General features: G+C 40.3%; 1 protein-coding gene across 1 annotated transcript in view; it reads right to left on the bottom strand.

Annotated features, from left to right (window-relative positions):
- LOC125462063 (broad substrate specificity ATP-binding cassette transporter ABCG2-like) overlaps positions 1-9,798 on the bottom strand; it is a 105,331-nt gene extending 95,533 nt beyond the window's left edge. The window contains exons 1-3 of the mRNA XM_059652940.1: positions 9,752-9,798; positions 7,430-7,489; positions 1,682-1,796 (exon numbers count right to left, since the gene is read on the bottom strand). Coding sequence (XP_059508923.1) covers positions 1,682-1,796; positions 7,430-7,489; positions 9,752-9,774 — 198 coding nt within the window. The 5' untranslated portion in view covers positions 9,775-9,798. The remainder of the gene's footprint in view (positions 1-1,681; positions 1,797-7,429; positions 7,490-9,751) is intronic.
- Between the last annotated feature and the right edge of the window lie 11,641 nt (positions 9,799-21,439).

Here is a 21,439-nt window from a genome sequence, read left to right on the forward strand (position 1 = left end):
TAACGTTTGGGTTCCGGTGACCCTTCACCTTTGCAGGCCCTGCAGTCTCAATATTTACTGCTCTGGTGTGAATTTTCCTGTAAGTAGCTGCTCTCAGTCCATTTTTGGTCAAATCTTGTCTTATCATATTAACACTGCTGACCTTCCCCCAATTCGGGGAATTGGCTGGGGAGGCGATAGCCTAGTGGTATTATTGCTGGACTGTTAATCCAGAGACCCAGATAATGTAAAAACCAAAAGAACTGTGGAATCTGTAAATTAGGAACAAAAACAAAGTTGCTGGAAAAGCTCAGCAGGTCTGGCAGCATCTGTGGAGGAGAAACAAAATTAACGTTTTGGGTCCAGAGACCCTTCCTCAGTTCGAAATGTTAACTCTGTTTTCTCCTGCTCAGATGTTGCCAGACCTGCTGAGCTTTTCCAGTAACTTTGTTTTTGACCCAGATAAAGTTCTAGGGACCCAGATTCAAATCCTGCCATGGCAAATGGTGGAATTTAAATTCAATAAATATCTGGAATTAACAATCTAATGAATCCATCGTCGATTGTCGGAAAAAATTCATCTGGTTCACTAATGTCCTTTAGGGAAGTAAGCTGCCGTCCTTACCTGGTCTGGCCTACATGTGACTCCAGACCCACAGCAATGTGGTTGGCACTTAATTGCCCTCTGGGCAATTAGGGATGGTCAATAAATGCTGCCTGGCCAGAGATGTGCTCATCCCACGAATGAATAAAGAAAAGAAGTTCGGAAGTTTTTTTCCCCCAGTACACTTTTATCCTTAACCATAATTACCTTAAATGTTGCAAAAGTATGGTCAGTATCACCAAGAAATTCCCATTGATAAAATTAGGTCCAGCAATGCACCCAATACCCCACCACTCCATATTGTCTATCCTTATTAATATTGGGGAAGTTTAGATCCCCTACTATGATTACCAATTTATTTTCCACCTTCTCAGAAAATTGCCTACATATCAGCTCTTCCATCTCTCCCTGTTAGGAGGTCTATAACGCACTGCCAACATTGTGATTGCCCCCTATTTATTTTTGTGCACTACCCACATAATCATGGATGTTCTACAGCAGGGAAAGAGACGCTTTAGCCATATGTGTCTGCACAGCCATCAAACATCCATCTATTCTAATCCTGTACTCCAACACATGGCATCATCTTTTCCACACTAAGGTAAACAATCTTGACTGTTCTAATTTCTCCACATAATTGAAATCCCTCACACATGATTTCATCCTGGTAAACCTCCAATTTTGATAATCTGATAGGTTCAAAGTAGCTATGCTATGTCCTCAGAGCATTAGCTTGGATCTGTTGATTATTTAACCAGTGACATGACCATTGCGCCACCATAATCCCCTAACCTCAGTAGGAAAATTAGTTCGGACATCGCAATGCCGATTGTACCACTCTAGACCATGATTAAGTGTAATTTTGTGTGGAGCTGGAGGAACACAGCAGGCCAGACAGCATCAGAGGAGCAGGGAAGCTGATGTTTCGGGTTGGGGCCCTTCTTCAGAAACGTCAGCTTTCCTGCTCCCCTGATGCTGCCTGGCCTGCTGTGTTCCTCCAGCTCCATACTGTATTATCTCTGACTCCAACATCAGCAGTTCTTACTATCTCTGTGTAATTTTGTGAGGCTAATATTAAAGAAACATAAATACACATACCTGAACAACATAACCAGAGATGCATTTGAAATTGGAAGGTTGCGGAATTCCATCAATTAGGACTTGCCCAGATAGCCCTCTGCGATCCTTTCTTGCTGCCAGAATATCCAGTAATCTGATATAAATGATTTTTAAAAACTTTAATATGGCCATTACACACTGGCAATGTCAAGAAGGTAGCTCACCAACAGCATCTCAATCAATAGGCAATAGACAATAGGTGCAGGAGTAGGCCATTCGGCCCTTCGAGCCAGTACCACCATTCATTATGCTCATGGCTGATCATCCACAATCAGTATCCTGTTCCTGCCTTATCCCCATAACCCTTGATTCCACTATCTTTAAGAGCTGTATCCATCTCTTTCTTGAAAGTATCCAGATCAGTGGAGAGTTTCCCCCAAATGCCATTGGCTCTCGTTTTGTGAGGCTCCTTAATGCCACACTTTGTCAAATGTAGCTTTGATATCAAGGGCAGTTATTTTCAGTTCAACTCTGGGGTTCAGCTCTTTTGTCTATGTATGAACTAAGGTTGCAATCAGGTCAAGAGTTAAGTGGTCCCGGCAGTAGCTCAAATGACTCTGAGTAAAGTTAAAAAGCTGCTGTTCAGCCTTAGACATACAGAATTGGGGCAAAATGAAGTTAGAATTTCAAGAAAGAGAAAGAACAAAAAGAGGCAAGGAATTTCAAGGAGCAAGAGAGAAGGGCATGTAGAGAGGGAATTTAAATTAAAGTAGGTTGAAATGCATAGGGACAGGGGTCCTGACATCTGTGCTGCCTCACAGGGACCCGGGTTCAATTCCAGCCTCAGGCAACCGTCTGTGTGGAGTTTGCACATTCTTCTGCTGTCTGTGTGGATTTTCTCTGGGCGATCCGGTTTCCTCCCACAGTCCAAAACATTGTGTAGATTAGGTGGATTGTCCATGTTAAAATTGCCCATATGTCCAGGGATGTGTAGGTTAGGTGGATTAGCCATGGGAAATGCAACTGATTCTGTAGGTGGGTGCGATGATCTTCAGCGAGTCGGTGTGGACTTGTTGGACCAAATGGCCTCTTTCCACATACAGATTCTATGACTCTATGAAAAGGTACTTCTGGTGACGGAACTGAAATCTTGCTCAGGGCAAAGTGTTGAGTTTTTGAGGTTCCTGCAGTTAAGCGTGAACTTCAATGAAAGAAATATGGAAGCCCATTTCATCTCATTTGAAAATGTTGCAAAGCAGTTTAAGTGTCCAGTGGAGGAAGGAAAGCCTAAGATATGTGTACCTTGCTGTCTGATGACTATTCAACAGACTACTGAATAACCAAAAATACTATCCTCAGTGATTATGAATTAGTGGCAAATAGTCAAGGGCGGTCCAAAGATGCTGGGGAGGTGAAGAGAGCGAGCCGAGTTTGGCAGAGGTGCCAAAAAACAGGAAAGGCTCAGAGGTCCTTCAGGATATAGAATCTCTGAGGGTTGAAGCTGCTCAGAAGAGGCCACTTCTGTTAGAAGAGATGATACTGGGTCAGCAGAGTATAAATGAGCCAGGATAAAACCCCAAGAAACTAAAAAGATTGAGGTAGGACAAGTCAAGGTAAAGAAGATCGAGGGATAACTCATGGCACTTAAAGGGGGAAAGGAGGCCATTTAGCCCAACATTTCTATCATTGCTATATCAGGATTGAAGTTAGTGTCAACCTCCTGTCATTTCCCCATAACCTTCTAGTTGGTTTCTATTTAAATAATTACCCAACGCCCTTTTGAATGCCTGAATTGAGTCTGCTTCCGCCATACATGCAGTCTTTGTATTCATACCCTAACTATCTACTGGTGTGAAAAGGTTTTTTATTACCTCATATTTGCTTCTTTTGCAAAGCACTCTAAAACTGTGCCCTCTGGCTGTCAATCCACTTCCAAGTGAGAGCAGTTTGTCTCTATCCAGTCTGTCCAAACCCTTCAAGATTTTGAAAAGTTCTATGCCTGCAGCCTCTCAGCCTTCTCCTCTTCAAGGAAAATGGTTCCAACTTCTCTAATCTTTCCCGATAACTGAAGTGTCTCATCATATGGAAATCACAGACAAAGGGAAACATTTCCGAAAAATTCATGGAAGAAACAGAAATAATTATGAGACATGCAGACAGCAAAAATTGGCCAGAAAAAGATCTATGATTAAAGTGGTTATTAAAGCTGCAGGCAGCAGGAGGCAGAAACCCTTGTAACATTTAAGAATTATTTAGATGTGCACCTGGGGCTGCCAAGTCATACAAGGTAATGTGCCAGAAAATGGGATTAGGAAAATCAGGTGGCTGTTTGACTTGCGTAGATGCAATGGGCCAAAGGGCCTTCTTCTGAACTGTTGATTTCTATATGGCTCTAGGATTCATTCAGTAAAGCAATTAAGCAGACTGGAATTGTTTACTTAGGCCACAATAGTGGGATTCATCCAGCGAAACCACAAAAGATGTGAGAGTCTTCCATTTTACTCAAAGAAAGCAGGAATCCTCAATATTTGCAACTTAAAGCGGTAGTGTTAAATTTTAGAAATAACAAGTTAGGAATCCTCCATATTGATACAAAAATGCGGGAAAACCCTTAAGTTGCAATACAGAGCAGCAGCATTGCTCTTAATGCAAATAAAAGCCTTCTAAACAAGAAGAATAAATAATCGCATTAGTAAGACATGGTATCTGAAATAATATTGCCAGGAAGACAATTTTAGAGATTGGCAAAATACAGCACAGAGTTGGATAACTTGACGAAAATAAAAATACAGAAGTTTCTAAATTAGAAATATTATATGCTGAATGTGTTTATATAAGTCTGTACAATTAAAAACATAGCTAGTGACATTATAGAATGCCAAGGTATCAAGATATAAAACAACATACATTTCAAGACACACTGAAAGCCTTTGACAACTACTTTAACCTCAGAACAAACAGAAGATTTCAGCATCCAGATGAATCCATAGGTAATTTCATTGATCAGCTCCTCAATTAGTGAAGAAATAGCTGCTAAAACTCAGACATCATTAAGACACAGAACTGCTCCATTAGAGTTGCTGATGATTCTTTGTCAGATTTATTACAGTCAAAAGAAGAATTGGCCCTAGAGAAAGGCACTCAGTTGGTAAGTTAAACCAAAGTTCAGAAGCAGCACAGATCAATCTTTAATGAAGAAAATGAACCTTATCACAGGGGATCAGCAGCATTCATTCAATTATTAAGGTATAAAACCACAAAACACACATAGTAAGTAAGACAGATACCAGATATTGAAGGTCCTTATCAGCATTGTGGAGCAAGGAACCCTCACAAGCACAGGCAGTACTCAACTACTAAAAGGAATTCTTTACCTGTAACACAATAGGTCACTAGCAGAAAAATATGGCAAAATGGAACACAGTCACAGAAAAGCAAGCAGTCAAGTAACTGCCCACACAAATATTAATTTGGTAGAATAATCTACAATAGAAGAAGAATCAAATGAGTTATGTGAGGAAATAAGTTATTCAGACCTAACCTTTGGCAAGAGAATATTTATGTCAATGAGCATCTCACTAATTTGAAGCTTAATACAGGAGCAATTATCTCCATATTATCAGATAAATGAACCATCGATGAGAAAACTGTCTAGAGATGACAACAGTGCAACTACATGGTCCCAGAAGTATGACACTTAAAATTGAACGTATGCTATAAGCAACTCTCCAACTCAACAAGCATCAGTTAGTAGATAACTAGTGTGCACTTCACAATCAAGAATTCTCACTCTTGAATCAGAAGGTGTGTCTTGACTTCAATATTCAGTAAAAGAATGGAAGGAGTCAAATCAATGAAAATCAAGAAACAACTGGTCTAGAAACAGCCATGCATGGAACAATGGATCAATGAACATTCAGTTAAGGAACAGCCAATGTCCAACAACCAATCAAAGCACAACTGGCAGAAAATAGGACTCAACACAGAATCTAAACCAAAGACAAAATTCATTGCGAATAGCTATATTGATAAATTTTTCCATATTGTCACCAAGATAGAAACGTGTAACTGTACTGCATTGGCAAAAAATATTTTCCAGTGTTATCAATACTGATGAGAGTTCGGTCTGCAAGGATTGTCAGCAAACATAAGCAATGAAAGCCAAATGAGCAGAATACCTCAAGCTCACAAGTAAATCTTCAACTGAGGTAACTCAGGAAGCAATACATTTCATGAAAGGATAGTTTCAACAGCTTTAATTCTATCTTACGCCATTTGATTTAGGAGACACAAGTTCAACATGGCATTTCATTTCCTTACCTTCCCAGAAAGAAGCCTCAGTAACAGTGGCACAGATTGTGTCAAACAAGAAGAAATCCTCAAATAGCAGAACTAAGGAAGTGAACATGGCATTTTCACCAATACTGCAGCAAATAAAACCATCCAAGCTAATCCAAGATAATGAGTCTACCACTTTAACACAATCTACAGGCAGACTGAGACTAAATATATGTTGACACAGATTGAATATGTGGTGCACACAATTCTGTAGAAGCTACTACAGAGAGAGGATGACCAATATCCTAAGATTTGGTCAATAAGAAATTGCCTGGTTCAGTGATCAGATTATTGAAAAAACAAAATCAATTGCTTCCATACAGTAGCTGTCCTTGGCAAAGGAAATAAGTGTTAAAAAGTCCTCCAGCTAAAACAATGGAGTGGTCATCTGTTTCAACAGGAAAGAGATTCAGTGTGAAGGAAATATAAGGCACGAAATATTCTCTAGTTTAAAGGCACTTTCAGCCTTCATAGTATCAGGAACAGAAATAAAGTCAACAGTCTTCAACTCGAAGATTTAGCAGTCTTCTAAATTGGAAAAAAAATGCATTCTGGCAGAACAGTGAAACTTTTGGGCCCAGAATTTGTGAAGTCAGAAATATTTGGGGGCTGGGGTGTGGGTGTAGGTGTGTGGGTGTGCGTGTGCACAGGGGGGCAATGGGATAATAGTAAATATAATTGGATACACAATGTAAAATACAATAATGAGAAAAAGAGCTCAGGCGAGATTTCAAGATAACAAAGTGTATAGCTGGATGAACACAGCAGGCCAAGCAGCATCTCAGGAGCACAAAAGCTGACCCTTGATGAAGGGTCTAGGCCTGAAACATCAGCTTTTGTGCTCCTGAGATGCTGCTTGTCCTGCTGTGTTCATCCAGCTCCACACTTTGTTATCTTGGATTCTCCAGCATGTGCAGTTCCCATTATCTCAGGCGAGATTTCATCTATGACCTCCTCGTCAACACCTCTTAGTCGCTGTAACAATATCTATCATGTCACTGTAACTTGTATATAGTTGTGAACATGCAGTAAACTTCAACTTATTTCAAACAAGAGCCTTTTGTCATTTTACTAGCAAATAGTTTTCCTCCACCACACCAGATCAAGCGGGCCCTGTAGATACCTACACTAAAAGAGACTGACAGCAGTAAACCTACCCCATGGTGAGTAATAGTGCAGACACTCTCACATAATAAGGTGGTCAGTGGTGACGATTGCTCATAAAATAAGATCCACTACTGTACGTCTGTGCAAATTCTCAAATTAAGGTAATAACATCTGAATTCCGTTAGCATTCATTAGAAACAATAATTCGCACCTCATTTGTGTAACAAAGCATCAATACAGACACTGAACAGCTGTATATGACAGATTACATACAAAAATATACAATATTAATGTAGCTACAATATTAATATAAATCTTAGATTGCCAGTAATTTCAACTTACGAAGACTTTCCACTGCCTGTTGGGCCAAGGATAGCATTTAATCCAGGGTTTAAAACGCCACTATAAAGAGACAAAACTAATTTTAACAAACTACTGGTGAAGACTTCTCTCTCACTGTATTATTTCACATCAGATGCATTAACATTCGATAAAATATACCGTGTAACACAAATCAAAGTGTAAAAACATCACTACGGGTGCATCTCTCAAATAGGAATAGAAATTATGATGATACAATATCCTGCAGCAACAAATTTTCAACTGCTTTAAATTCATTGAAAACTCCAACATCATCACCTCAAATGTGGAAAGGAAAAGAAACTAATAAACACAAATGGAAAGAAATTGAGCAGGGAGTGGATTGCTGAACTTTCCTCTAACTTCAGATAGAGTCAGTCATACAGCACGGAAACAGACCCTTCGGTCCAATTTATCCATGCTGACCAGGTTTCCCAAACTAAACTAGTCCCACTTGCCTGTGTTTGGCCCATATCCCTCTAAACCTTTCTTAAGGTTGTAACTGTACCTGAATCTACCACTTCCTCTGGCAGTTTATTTCGCATGTGAACCATTCTACATGTGAAAAAGTTGTCCCTCAGTTCTCATTTAAATTTTTGTCCTCTCACCTTAAAAATATGTACCCTAGTTAAATTAGAATTCCCTGACCCTAAGGAAAAGACCTTTGCTATTCTCATTATCTAAGCCCCTCATGATTTTATACATCTCTATAAGGTCATCCCTCAAACTCTTACGCTCCAGTGAAAATGCCCCAGCCTATACAGTCTCCCCCTATAAGTCAAACCCTCCAGTCCTGGCAACATTCTGGTAAATCTTTTCTGAACCCTTTCCAATTTAATAATATCTTTCTAATAGCAGGGCAATTAGAACTGTACCCAGTACTCCAAAAGTGGCCTCACCAGGATCCTGAACAACTGCAACATGATGTCCCAACTCCAAACTCAATGGTCTGAGCAATGAAGGCAAGCATGCCAAATGTCTTCTTTACCAACCTATCTCCCTGTGACACAATTTTCAAAGAACTATGTTCCTACACCCCCATGTCTCTCTGTTTGACAACACTACCCAGGGCCCTACCATTTACTGTATAAGTCTTGCCCTTTTTTGCTTCATCAAAATCCAATACCTTGCAATTATCAAAATTAAACTCCATCTGCCTCTCCTCAGCCAATTGACCCAATTGATCAAGATCTCTTTGTAATCTTGGTTAGCCTTCTTCACTGTTGACTATACTACCAATTTTGATGTCATCTGCAAACTTACTAACCATGCCTTATAAATTCTCAGCCAAATCACTTAAATGACGAACAACAGTAGATCCATCACCGATCCCTGCGTAAGCCCACTGGTCACATGTCTTCAGTCCAATAAACCCTCCACCACCATTATGTCTCCCACCGTTAAGCCAAATTTGTATCCAATTAACAAGATCTCCCTGAATCCCATGCGATCTAACTTTACTAATCTACTACGCGAAACCTTGTAAAAGACTTTACTGAAGTCCATGTAGACAACATCTACCACTTTGGCCTCATCAATCCTTTTGGCTGCATCCTCAAACTACTCAATCAAGTTTGTGATACACGATTTCCAATGAACAAAGCCATGCTCGCTATCTCAAATCAGTTCCTGCCTCTCAAAAAACATGTAAATTCTGTTTCTCAAAAACGCCTCCAACAATTTACCCACCACTAATGTCAGACCATAGTTCCCAGACTTCTCCTTACGGGCTTTCTTGAATGAAGACACAACATTAGCCACTCTCCACTCCTCTGGCACCTCACCTGTGGCTACAGATGATACAAATGTCTCTGCGAGGGGCCCTGCAATTTCTTCCCTAACTTCCCATAACATCATGGGACACGGAGATTACTTCACCTTTATGTTTTAAAGACCGCCAACAGCTCCTTTTCTGTAATGCGGACTTTTTTCAAAGCAACAATATTTATTTCCTGATTTCCCTAGCCTCTATGTCTTTCTCCACAGTAAAAAATGACACAAAATATTCATCTAGTATCTCTCCCATCTCCTGTGGTTCCACACACAGACAACCTTGTTAATCTTTAAGGGGTCAGATCTGTACTGGCATTGAACAGATCTCAGAGATATTTTTGAAGCAAGCAACTTCAAGTTAAGAAAAGGCTTTAAGACAATGAAGGAAAATTAAGACAGATTCTGGAGTGTAAAAAGAAAAACAAAACTGCAAAATTTTAAATTGAACACTGCCAGACATGTACAGTAGAACTACAGATTTTTTTTAACTTACAAGAAGAGAAAACAACGGTTAAAATTAAAAATGAGAACCTGATTCCAATCTGCCCCCTCATGATTTTAACAGCTGCAGGGTGGGGTGCAACATCCAACCACTGTCTCAGCTATGTAGATTATTCATTTCTTTTTTAAAAGAGGCTGCTTGTCTACATTTTAAATTAATTTTCTTTTTTTTATTTTGGGTGCTGGATTTACTGGGTTTTGGAAAATCCAGCAGTTTGAAAGGATGGAAGAAGGCCAGAATCCATCAAGTATCTTTAAAGCACTTTTGTTGTGCAGAGGCAGCAGGTGGGCTCCTTCCTAGTTTACCAAGCTTTGTTATTTGGGGAGGGTATACATTGGGAATTAGGCCTTTGCAGGGTCAAGAATTTCTGTTTTAACCTTTGTAGAAGAGCAGAGATAATGGGAACTGCAGATGCTGGAGAATCCGAGATAGCAAAGTGTGGAACTGGATGAACACAGCAGGCCAAGCAGCATCTTAGGAGCACAAAAGCTGACGTTTTGGGCCTAGACCCTTCATCTAGGCCCGAAACGTCAGCTTTTGTTCTCCTAAGATGCTGCTTGGCCAGCTGTGTTTATCCAACTCCACACATTGTTATCTTTGTACAAGAGCAGCACTGGAGACACATAAATTCATTTAAAACCTATCCATCAATAGCAGCCACATGAAAACAGCCTGAATTAAAAGAGGAGTATGTCGCCTATCACAAATACTGGTAATTCCACTGTCTGATCTGCCTTTGAGAATGTGCACCATTATTTATAAAATATAGTTTGTAAGGAATTCAATGAGATTGATTGTTCAAACTTTTGACCATATTTTGAAACTCAAAGCACGGATTGCAAAAAAAGGTCACTCTTGTTCAGTATAATCTATATTCAGCATCAATCTTTAAAGACATACTATTTCAAAAATATTTCTGAGTGAGAATCTGAGATCCCAAATGGGCTTCCCAAATAAAGAAGTGCAACAGGAGGCTGCAAGATAAGTCAAATAATTCAGTCAACACTTGATGATCTTGGCAACATATATCAAGGAGGATCCTTAGTCTCAAGCACAATTTGTAAGATGTTTTATTGGAATCACATCTGAGGGACCTAAATTTGTTGATATGGCAGCACTCTATTATAACCAAATTTGAAGTAAAAGTTCAAGGAGCTCAACCTTAGTTCTGAACTTTCATGGGTATTTTCATTCTAAAGGATCACTAGGATCTTTTGTCAGTTCAGCTAATTTGTTGAGTATTCCACTCTTGCAAGAAGTATCAAATATCTCTTTGCCAGGGCAACTCAATTTCTAAACTTTAAAAGGATTCAATATGAATGAGTTATATTTTTCAAAATTTTCAGATTCCACATGATCATGAGATTGTTAGTTTTATATCTATTGTTGAGAAGATATTAGAGTGAATTATAAAACAGGCCTTCAGAAATATGTAATGTGATTCAGCAAAGTCATTATGGCTTCATGGTGGGGAAATCATGCCTGACAATTTATGAGTAATATTCAGAAGACAAAGAGCAAATAGATAAAGGGAGAGTAATGGATATAATAAATTTGGATTTTCAAAAGGCATTTGATAATGCATCACACATTAGTCTACTTAATAAGGCTACAGCTCATGGTGTTAGAGATAGTGCATCAGCATGGAGAGAGGATTGACCAACAAATAAAAGACTTAGAGTTGGGATATGGGGTGCATTTTTAAAACAGCAAAACTGTAGCTAGTAGAGTGCCATTTGGATCTGTGCTGGGATCACAATTATTAATAATATATACTAATGATTTGGATGAGAAAAATGAACCATACCGTAGCCTTGTTTTTCTCTTTCTATACATGCTGCCAGACCTTGTGAGTTTCTTCAATATTTTCTGCTTTTTATTTTAGCTTGTAATTTAGTTGGAAATAAACTCTCATAACTATAAACAGAATAGTGACGCAGTTCTGCATATGTGCTGTGATCATAAACCAGCTGAATAAGGATGTGAATTTTTTAGAGATTGGTTAAAATATTGGATTGATTAAGCAACTTACAAAGCAATGTGTCCAGCCTATGGCATCATGGGACCTTTGGAAAGCCTATTCAATAGGAAGAGTTTACGACCCTCTTGCCCTCCTTCTCTTTTGGGAACAAAATGTTTATGCTCTTCATAGCAAACAGAGCCTTGACTACCTCCCAAATGAAACAGTATAGTGCAAGCTGGGAAATGTTATCATTATTACCTGCTGAAGCTGGAAAGAGGTGCTCAAGAGCTTGAAAGCTGAAGTTCACAGTTAATTTGATAGCAACAACAGTGTTGTTCATGTCATGGTGCTAGACTGGAATTGTGACTGCAACAGATGAAAAACTTAGTGACAGCTTCCTTGACGAAGCAAATACACATGATACAAGGATCTGGGAGAGTGCCCAGGAAAATGCTCTCAAGAAGAAGCTGCTCAGGTTTTCTGGAGTCCTCTTGCTGATCCCCGATCATCTTTCAGAACTGGCAACAGTCCTATGAAACATCCCATGATGGCAGAAAAACTATCTATGAAATTTCCAACAACTTTGAGACTGTGTTTCCTTAACTAATATACCCATGCTTTATCAAGTAAATTTATTTTACAAATCCGCGCTACCTGCAAGTAAAAAGAAACATACTGACTATTGCAGACTCGTCTACTGGAGATAGCAGATGGTTTAATGTCTCATCTGAAAGGAATAGCTATGGCAGTGTAGAACTCCCTCAGACATTGTACTCAAGTCTCTAGTAGAGAAGCTGAAACATAACCCCTAAGTCAGCATGGAGTACAGCAATAAGTACCATCTTAAACCTTCTTTTATTAATCCGTTGCTAGGACTATCATTATTTTTATTTTTCTCATTTTTGGTTTGGAACTGAGTTGAAGTTGAAATTTGACCTTTGAGTAGCAGCTTGTTTTGTAAAGTAAGAGAGAACAAACAAACTGATATCTGTTATGAGAACTGGCCTGGAAAGATAATTGTACGTTGATTGCTGCTCCCAAAACACTATGCCGTTTTCGCCACTGACATGTGTTGCTCATGGACTAGCAGCTGGTTGAGTGTTGAATGGGTCAATCAAGGGAGGAATGGTGTTGACCAGCCAATCACAAAGAATGTTGATTGGAAACAGAATCTATTGTTTGAACTGGTTTAGTATGAGATTCGGGCAAAAGGCCATGTGCATAGAAGTTGCTATGTGCTTGGAATACAACACATAATTCAAGGATTTCTGAAGTAGTACCCAAAAATCATTGGGGGAAATATGAGAAATACCAAATACTTCCAGGAGTGAGTCAACAGATGTAATTTGAGTTACTGTTTAAGCAGCTTGAACATGAAAAGGAAATCAAATAGCATGAGATGGACGAGGAATAGGAGTTGAATAGGATGGGGATGGGAATGGAGATGAAAAGAATTGAAATTGAACTTCAGGCAGAGTGGAAAGATACAGAGCATTTAAGAGGGTGAAACTAGAGACTTGGAAGTGAAGGATAAATTGGAAATTGAGAAAGAAATACAAACAAAAATAGACGCAGTTTATAAGAGAAGCCATGGGGCAGAAGGAGGTTCTGATCAGGAGAACATTACCTGTAATCTAAAGTCCAATAAAGAAATGTTTAAACTCATGCAGGTCTGAATGGAATGAGGAAGCAGATGTGCAGTCACTCTTTATGTCATTTGAAAAGGTAATAAAGCTAACAGAACGTTTGAAGAAAATCTTCATATTGCCCAAGCAAAGTACATTGTTAGGTAAACACATGAAATTTACAAAGCACGATCTGAATAAGTTTCTGTGGGTTATGAAGCATAAAAAAATGTTATGCTTGGTGCATACAAGTTAGTTCCTGAATCATAAAGGCAAAGGTTTTGAAATTTAAGGATAAGCATGTAAAAACCTACATTCAATTTGAAAGGACAAAGCAAAATAATTTTGGTGGATACAGGCAAATACTGTGCACGAAGCTCTCAAAGAGAACATTCTCTTAGAAGAATTTAAAATCTCACCATCTCCAATAATTAGTAGCCATGTTGAAGACACCTGTGAGACGGATACCAGGATTGGCTGACAATTATGAGCACATCCTTAAAACTAAACCATTTCTCTATCGCCCCTCTAAACCTGTAAAGGACAGATGATGAGAGAGTGGAAGGAAGGCAAGTAACAAGGGTAAAGAAGAGACAGATGGGAATGCCCCAATATCTCCTCCTCAGACCAAAAAAGAAATTTCTTAAGGAAGAAGTAAAAGTCAAAGGCCTAAGTGTTTCCATTATAATAAAATGGAACACCTTCATTCAGATAGCTGAAAGATCATCGGAAGCTCAGGGGACTTCTGGATTGCAAGAGTGAGGCCAAAAAGGCACTCACAAGTAAAATACCACCAGTTAAATTGTAGCTTTAACTAAAACAATGAGCCTGAAGGAAAACATTGCTGAGAGTTCAGGATGGGTCAATAAGGTAAATAAGGGATGTAAAGGCTTTTTGTCAAAAGGAAAAGTGATCCCTTTTTCTTCAAATGCTACAGTTAAACTCAAAATTATGATAAGGCATACAGAAAAAACTCAAACATCTTTTGCTGGAAAAGGATATGGCTTTCCTTCCAAACAGTGCATTGAATAAATGGGCTACATTGAGAACACATACCCATTTATCTGATAGCAGTATACTAAGAATGTGATTTGATGTCTAAAACAGTGGTAGTTTGATAAATTATCCATGGACAAAGCTGTGTTATTCCTAGACAATAGCTTGGCTAGAGTCAAAACTATATCACATCATAGAATCATGGAATTCCTACAGTATAGATACAGGCCCTTTGGCCCAAAAAGTCCACACCGAACCACCCAAAGCACCCACCCAAACCCAACCCTATAACCCACGTAATCTACACATCCCTGAACACTATGGGTGATTTAGTATGGCCAATCAACCTAGCCTGCACATCTTTGGACTGTGGGAGGAAACCGGAGCACTATAAGAATGTGGAAACTTCACACAGGCAGTTGCCCGAGGGTAAATTGAATCTAGGTCCCTGGCGCTGTGAGGCAGCAGTGCTAATCACAGAGCCACCCCAGTTACAATCACAGAAAGTCCTTAAAGAGACACAGCAACTACAGGAACAAGTTTCAGGTATCTTTCCATCATCTGTGGGAACCAGAGACACAGTTATACAAAGTAAACAGCAGAAATCAAAGTAATGCCACATGCAGCTGTTAGGGTAGCCAAAGCCTTCTTTTAGGATGGGGATAATTTTTTTTAAAAAGTGTCAGGTACATCTTCTTTAATTAAGGCTCAGAAAGTACAGAATAAACAAGTTAACCATAGAACAGCTTCCACTGAAACTGAAGCTAAATAAGTTCTGGAGCATTGTTATATTGAAACAGAATTCTGATGAGAAAATGGAGTTATCTTCACGGACCAACAGATGAGAAATGAATGGTTGTTCATCAGATTTGTGGCACTACCGAGATATTGTAAGGAGATATTATGAGTCGTACATGAAACTCCTATGCCAGGACATGGGGAATATAGAAGACGTAAACATCAAGAAAGCAGGCATGTTACGAGCATTGGAATATAAGAATAGGAACAGGAGAAGGCAATTCACCCCTGTTCCACCATAGAAAATAATCATGCCTGTTGTCATCTTGGCCTCAACTTCACTTTCCTCCTCACTCACCATAACCCTTCAACCCATTACTAATTAAATATCCAGAGCAGCTGACGGAAACCCACGTGGACACAGAAAATCACCCAAGGCTGAAATCAAACCCAGGCTCCTGGACCTGTGAAGCAGCAGTGCTAACCACCATGCCAAAAGAGTGCTAGTGATTTATGTAGGACCATTGCCAAAACAAAAGTGGAGCACTAATATATCTTTACAATTATAGATATAATCAAATTTCCAGAAGATATGCCTTTGATGACAATTACAATTAAAGCAGTAGTGGAAACATTAATTCAGTTTTCTCACTTGTAATGGACTACCCACAGAAATATAGTTGGACTAGGGTTCCAACTTCATTTCCAAATATTTTCACAATACAACAAGTAATTAAGTATAATATAATTGAAGTACACTGCCTGATGTTGAGATGAACATATTGTCACAAATACACTCAAAATAGGGAAAAAAGGATTGGAGTTTTTGTTACTTGCTAGCTCAAATGATTACCCAAATCCAACTATTAAATTTAGTCCATTTCAATTGATCAAAGGTCATGAGAAGGAGCCCAATAAAACTGCACACAGAAAGGCTTTTAAGCCAAGAAGAAACATCTTAGGTGCTAGATTATGTGGCCATGTTTCTTGAGAGATTCATAGGAGCATGAAAAGTACCACAGGAGCTTTTAAGATCTAGTAGAGTTATACACCAGGGTGTGTAATGTTAGCAAGGCATGATGTGGATATAGCCAATCAGTGCCAATAAAATGACATCCTTACATGTTAAGCCCAGAGAAATAGGTTCAGGTGGACATGGAGATTCAATACATGCCAGAAAATTACTTGACTGAAGATAGCCAAAGCAACTGGAGTTCATTGGTGGTGTTAGGTATTAAACAGCGTAGGTCAAGTAGATAATGCATAGAACACATATAAATCAATACAGTAACCAAAGGAGATTCACACCCGGTTTTTTGTTTGGAAGGTTGTATTGATAGAATTGGCAGTGCCTCATTTGTTTCTAAGATTGATGTATTGAAAGGCACTGCCAACTATCACTAACATCTATAGCTAGAGATATTTGCTTTTGTTACACGAAATACATTGTTTCAATGTTGAGTCATGATATTCAAGTTTTAAAATGACTCAGCTACATGGCAAAGATTTATGAATCAAATCATAATTAGTGATCTAATGTGTTGTTTATTTAGACAATGTCGTAATATACATCAAGACCTGGAAAAACCATGTAAAGGAATTAGAAGAGTTATTTATGCAGTTAAAATTAATTGGCTTAGTAATAAAAATTGCTAAGAGTGATCTCGCAAAAGCAAGGGGAACTTAGCTAGGATATACTTTAGGACAAAGGCAAATACTTCCAAGAACAGAGAAAGTGAAAGCTAGGATAGAAATTCCCATTCCTAAAACAAATGGAAAGTCATGGGGTGTGCAGATTTTGTCTGAAATTTGGCCTAACTTCAACACTGCAACTGCACCTCTAAAAGATTTATTGCAGAAAAGAGGCAAAGGTAAAAGAATGTCGAACAGCTTTTGAGAAGCCAAACACAAATAATGAACCATTGTTAGCTTTATTAAATATTTTAAAATGGGAATTAATGTTAGTGACTTGAGGGTTGGTTCAGTTTTATTGTAACATGATGAATCAGGAATAGAAAAGTCAGTAAAGTGAACTTCTATGAAACTAGGCCAGTACCAGAAGAACTACAGTAAAAAAAGAGGCTCCCGGTTTAATACTGGTTCTTAACGTTATGTCACTCACAACCACTAATGTACATGGACAATAAATATAGACAATTGGTTTTTGCCAAGAAATTCAGAATTCAAAATGCCAAATTATTTTGATGGAGTTTGTTAATTCAACCGCATAACATGAGAATTGTTCATATCACTGGAAATGGTAATGTAATTGCAGGCACATTATCAAGAATGTCATGATACTGAGTAGGTTGAAAATTTGAGAAATAGAATAGGACGTAAAATTGTATGCGTCCTGTGTAAATAATGAGTGCGTGTGAATGAAAATGACTTTTTTATGTTTTATTATATATTTCTCATATTTTTCCTATGACGAAACACATTTAAAATGCAGCTTTATCTCACCAAGGGTCATGATATGTAAGGGCCACACAAGTTTTATATAGAATATAAACTGGAAAGGGAATATTTGGATTGCTGTAGTGTCGAGAATTAACTTTTAACAACCTAAAGCAGAAGTGGAACTGTGTGTGCTATTCACTCATTGATTACATTTGGAAAAGCTGAATTTGATCCTTTATGAGGCTAACTGATGCCAGGTACCCATAGGTTGAGAAAGATACTGCCTGGCAACAGCTTTTGGATAGTTTTAGGGAGCAATTTTTCACAGAACTGAGAGAAATGACCAGTTTTACTCAGGCCTCCAAATGCCTGAAAGCAAGCCCCAGCTATCTCTAAGGGAATCTGAAAAGAAAAAAATTCAAACTCAAGCAAAATCATAGGCCCAAATGACCAATGTGATATTATTATCAAAAATTAAAAGAACCATGAAGGGTCACATTCATCCCCGTTATTTGGACTCCCCCACAGGATTTGTTTATTTTTGCATACATTATCTGCCCACAAAATTGCTGCAAAACTGTCTGTCCTGTCCATCTAATCGTAAATAAATTGTGTGCATTTGGATTTAAAGAGGGTATAGTTTAAATTTGTAAATTAGTAACTGATAATATGTGTTGCCATTGTTAAAGTTTGTACCAATAAGTAGGTTTTAATGGTTTTGTTGACTGGAGGAGCCTGGTGTGAGTTTCATTTATTTTAGATAGTTTACAGTCACCCTAGTGATTAAATTAGTAATTTTAACATTTGTGATGACTTGTGGAAGAGTGGAGCTTGATTTTTCAATGCACTTTTCCCATCAGTCAGATACACAGTATGTCTTTGATGCCAATTTAGTTTTCCAGAGTGGTCAAGTCACTGGTTCCAAAAATGCTACTCAGGAGGTACTTTTAAAAAAGCCTTTGGTGCTGATTTTTGTGAACACTTGAAGAATTCCACACCTCTCTTCGTCCCACTTAAATCTTACGGCCTATTGATTAAATTCCAGTGCCCCCATCAGGAATTGCCTTCCCTCTTCTGTTAAGTGCCAATTTCCAATTTAACTTTGCTTTTGGATTAAAAACAGGAACAAAAACAAAGTTGCGGGAAAAGCTCAGCAGGTCTGGCAGCATCTGTGAAGGAGAAAATAGAATTAATGTTTCGGCTCCGGTGACCCTTCCTCAGAACTGATGGTGGCTGGGAAACCGTCAGTTTATATGCAGAAAATAGGGAGGTGGGTGGGGTAGGGAGTAAATGATAGGACAGAACCCAAAGAGAGAAAAAGACAGTTGCGCAGACAAAGGAGTTGCTAATGATCAGGCTGAGAGGGTGAGTAGTTGTTAATGGGAACTGTTAGTGACTAACAGCAGGGGGTATGTCATGGCAGGCTATGTGGTAAAGAGGCCTGCTGTGTAGGGTAGGGGCCAGGGACATGGGAGAGTTTAGACCCTAAAATTATTGAACTCAATATTGGGTCCAGAAGGCTGTAGAGTCCCCAAGCGGAAACTGAGGTGTTTTCAGATTAGATTCCCTACAGTGTGGAAACAGGCCCTTCGGCCCAACAAGTCCGTACTGCCCCTTGAAGCATCCCACTCTGGCCCATCCCCCTATAACCCACACACCCCTGAACACTACGGGCAACTTAGCACAGCCGATCCACCTAGCCTTCATATCTTTGAACTATGGGAGGAAACCGGAGTACCCAGAGGAAACCCACGCAGACACAGGTAGAATGTGCAAACTCCACACAGTCGCCCAAGTTTGGAATCGAACCCGGGTCACTGGTGCTGGGAGGCAGCAGTACTAACCACTGAGCCACCGTGCCGCCCTAGTTAGATTAGACTTCCTACAGTGTGGAAACAGGCCCTTCGGCCCAACAAGTCCACACCGCCCCTTGAAACATCCCACCCAGTCCCAGACCCATCCCCCTATAACCCACACACCCCTGAACACTACGGGCAATTTAGCACAGCCAATCCACCTAGCCTGCACATCTTTGGACTGTGGGAGGAAACCAGACCACCCGGAGGAAACCCACACAGACACAGGGAGAATGTGCAAACTCCGCACAGACAGTTGTCCAAGGCTGAAATTGAACCTGGGTCCCTGGTGCTGTAAGGCTGCAGTGCTAACCACTGAACCACCATGCCATTCCTCCAACTTGCTTTGGGCTTCCCTGGAACACTGTAGCAAGCCGGACACAGGGATGTTGGCCAGGGAGCAAGGTAGTGCATTGAAATGGCAGGCAACAGGTAGTTCAGGGTCTTTTTTACGAGCAGAACGTAGATGTTCTGCGAAGCAGTCACTAAGTCTACACTTCGTTTCCCCAGTGTAGAGGAGACCACATTGTGAGCAGCAAATGCAATAGACTAGATACTTTGAACTGCAGGTGAAGTGTTGCTTCACCTGAAAGGTATGTTTGGACCCTTGGATACTGAGGAGGGAGGAGGTAAATGCGCAGGCATTGCACTTTTGCCAGTTACAGAGGAAGGTGCCGTGAGGAGGTGCTGGGTGTGAAGGAAGTATGGATCAGGGTGTCCCGGAGGGAAGGTCCCTGCGGAAGGCGGACGAGGGGGGGGGAGGGGAAATTGTGTCTGGTGGTGGCATCTTTCTGGAGGTGGCAGAAACGGCATCTGATGATCTGCTGGATGTGGATGCTGGTGGGATGGTAGGTGAAGATAAGGGGAACCCTATCGCGGTTACGGGAGGGAAGAGAAGGTGTGACGGCTGAATTGCAGGAGATGGGTCGGACCCGATTGAGGGCCCTGTCGACAACGGAGCTGGGGAATCCTCAGTTGAGGAAGAATTTGGACATTGCGGAGGCTCCCTAGTCAAAGTTGGCCTCATCCAAACATATGCAACGGAGGCAGAGGAACCGAGAGAATGGAATGGGGTCTTTACAGGAAGTGGGGTGTGAGGATGTATACTCCAGGTTGCTGTGAGAGTCGGTGGGTTTGTAATGGATATTAGTGACCAGTCTATCCCCAGAAATGGAAACAGAAATGTCGAGAAAGGGAAGGGAGGAGTCACAGATAGACCAGGTGAAACTGAGGGCAGGGTGGAAATTGGAGGCGAAATTGATGAAGTTTTCCAATTCTAGATGAGAGGGAAGCAGCACTGATGATATCATCGGTGTATCGGAGGAAGAGTTGTGGGTGGGGGCCGGAATAGGATTGGAACAAGGAATGTTCCATGTACCCCACAAAGAGACAGGCACAACTAGGGCCCATGCAGGTTCCTATAGCAACCCCGCTTAACTGAAGAAAATGACAGGAGTTGAAAGAAAAGTTGTTGAGGGTGGGGACAAGCTCAGCCAGGTGGAGGAGGGTGGTGGTGGGTGGGGATGGTTCAGATCTTTGCTCCAGGAAGCGGACAGCCCTAAGACCCTCCTGGTGCGGAATGGATGTGTAAAGGGATTGTACATCCAAGGTAAAAAGGAGGTGGCTGGAGCTGGTAAACTGGAAGCTTTGAAACCGGTGTAAGGCGTCAGATGAATCACGGATGTATGTGGGTAGGGATTGGACCACGGGGAGAAGACTGACTCAAGGAAGGAAGAGATGAGCTCTGTGGGGCATGAGCAGGCTGAAACAATGGATCCACCTGGACAATACTGTTTGTGGATTTTTGGCTGGAGGTAGGAACGAGCTGTGCGGGGTTGGGGGACCATTAACTTGGAAGCGGATAAGGGGATTTCACCAGATGAAATGAGATCCGTAACTGTAGTGGGTAAAGTGGCCTGATGTGCCATGGTGGGGGTCATGGTTCACAGGAAGGTAGGAGGAGGTATCTGAGAGCTGGCGCTCAGCCTCTGCAAGGATTAGGTCAATACGCTAGACAACAACAGCACCACCCTTATCGGCAGGCTTGATGATAAAGTTAGGGTTGATCTGAGTGCAGTCAGTTCAGAGGGAAAAAGTATAGATTTGTTGAGGGGGCAGTGAAATTGAGGCGACTAATGT

Source organism: Stegostoma tigrinum, chromosome 20 (assembly GCF_030684315.1).
Source record: "Stegostoma tigrinum isolate sSteTig4 chromosome 20, sSteTig4.hap1, whole genome shotgun sequence".
In the NCBI taxonomy this organism is placed as follows: domain Eukaryota; kingdom Metazoa; phylum Chordata; class Chondrichthyes; order Orectolobiformes; family Stegostomatidae; genus Stegostoma; species Stegostoma tigrinum.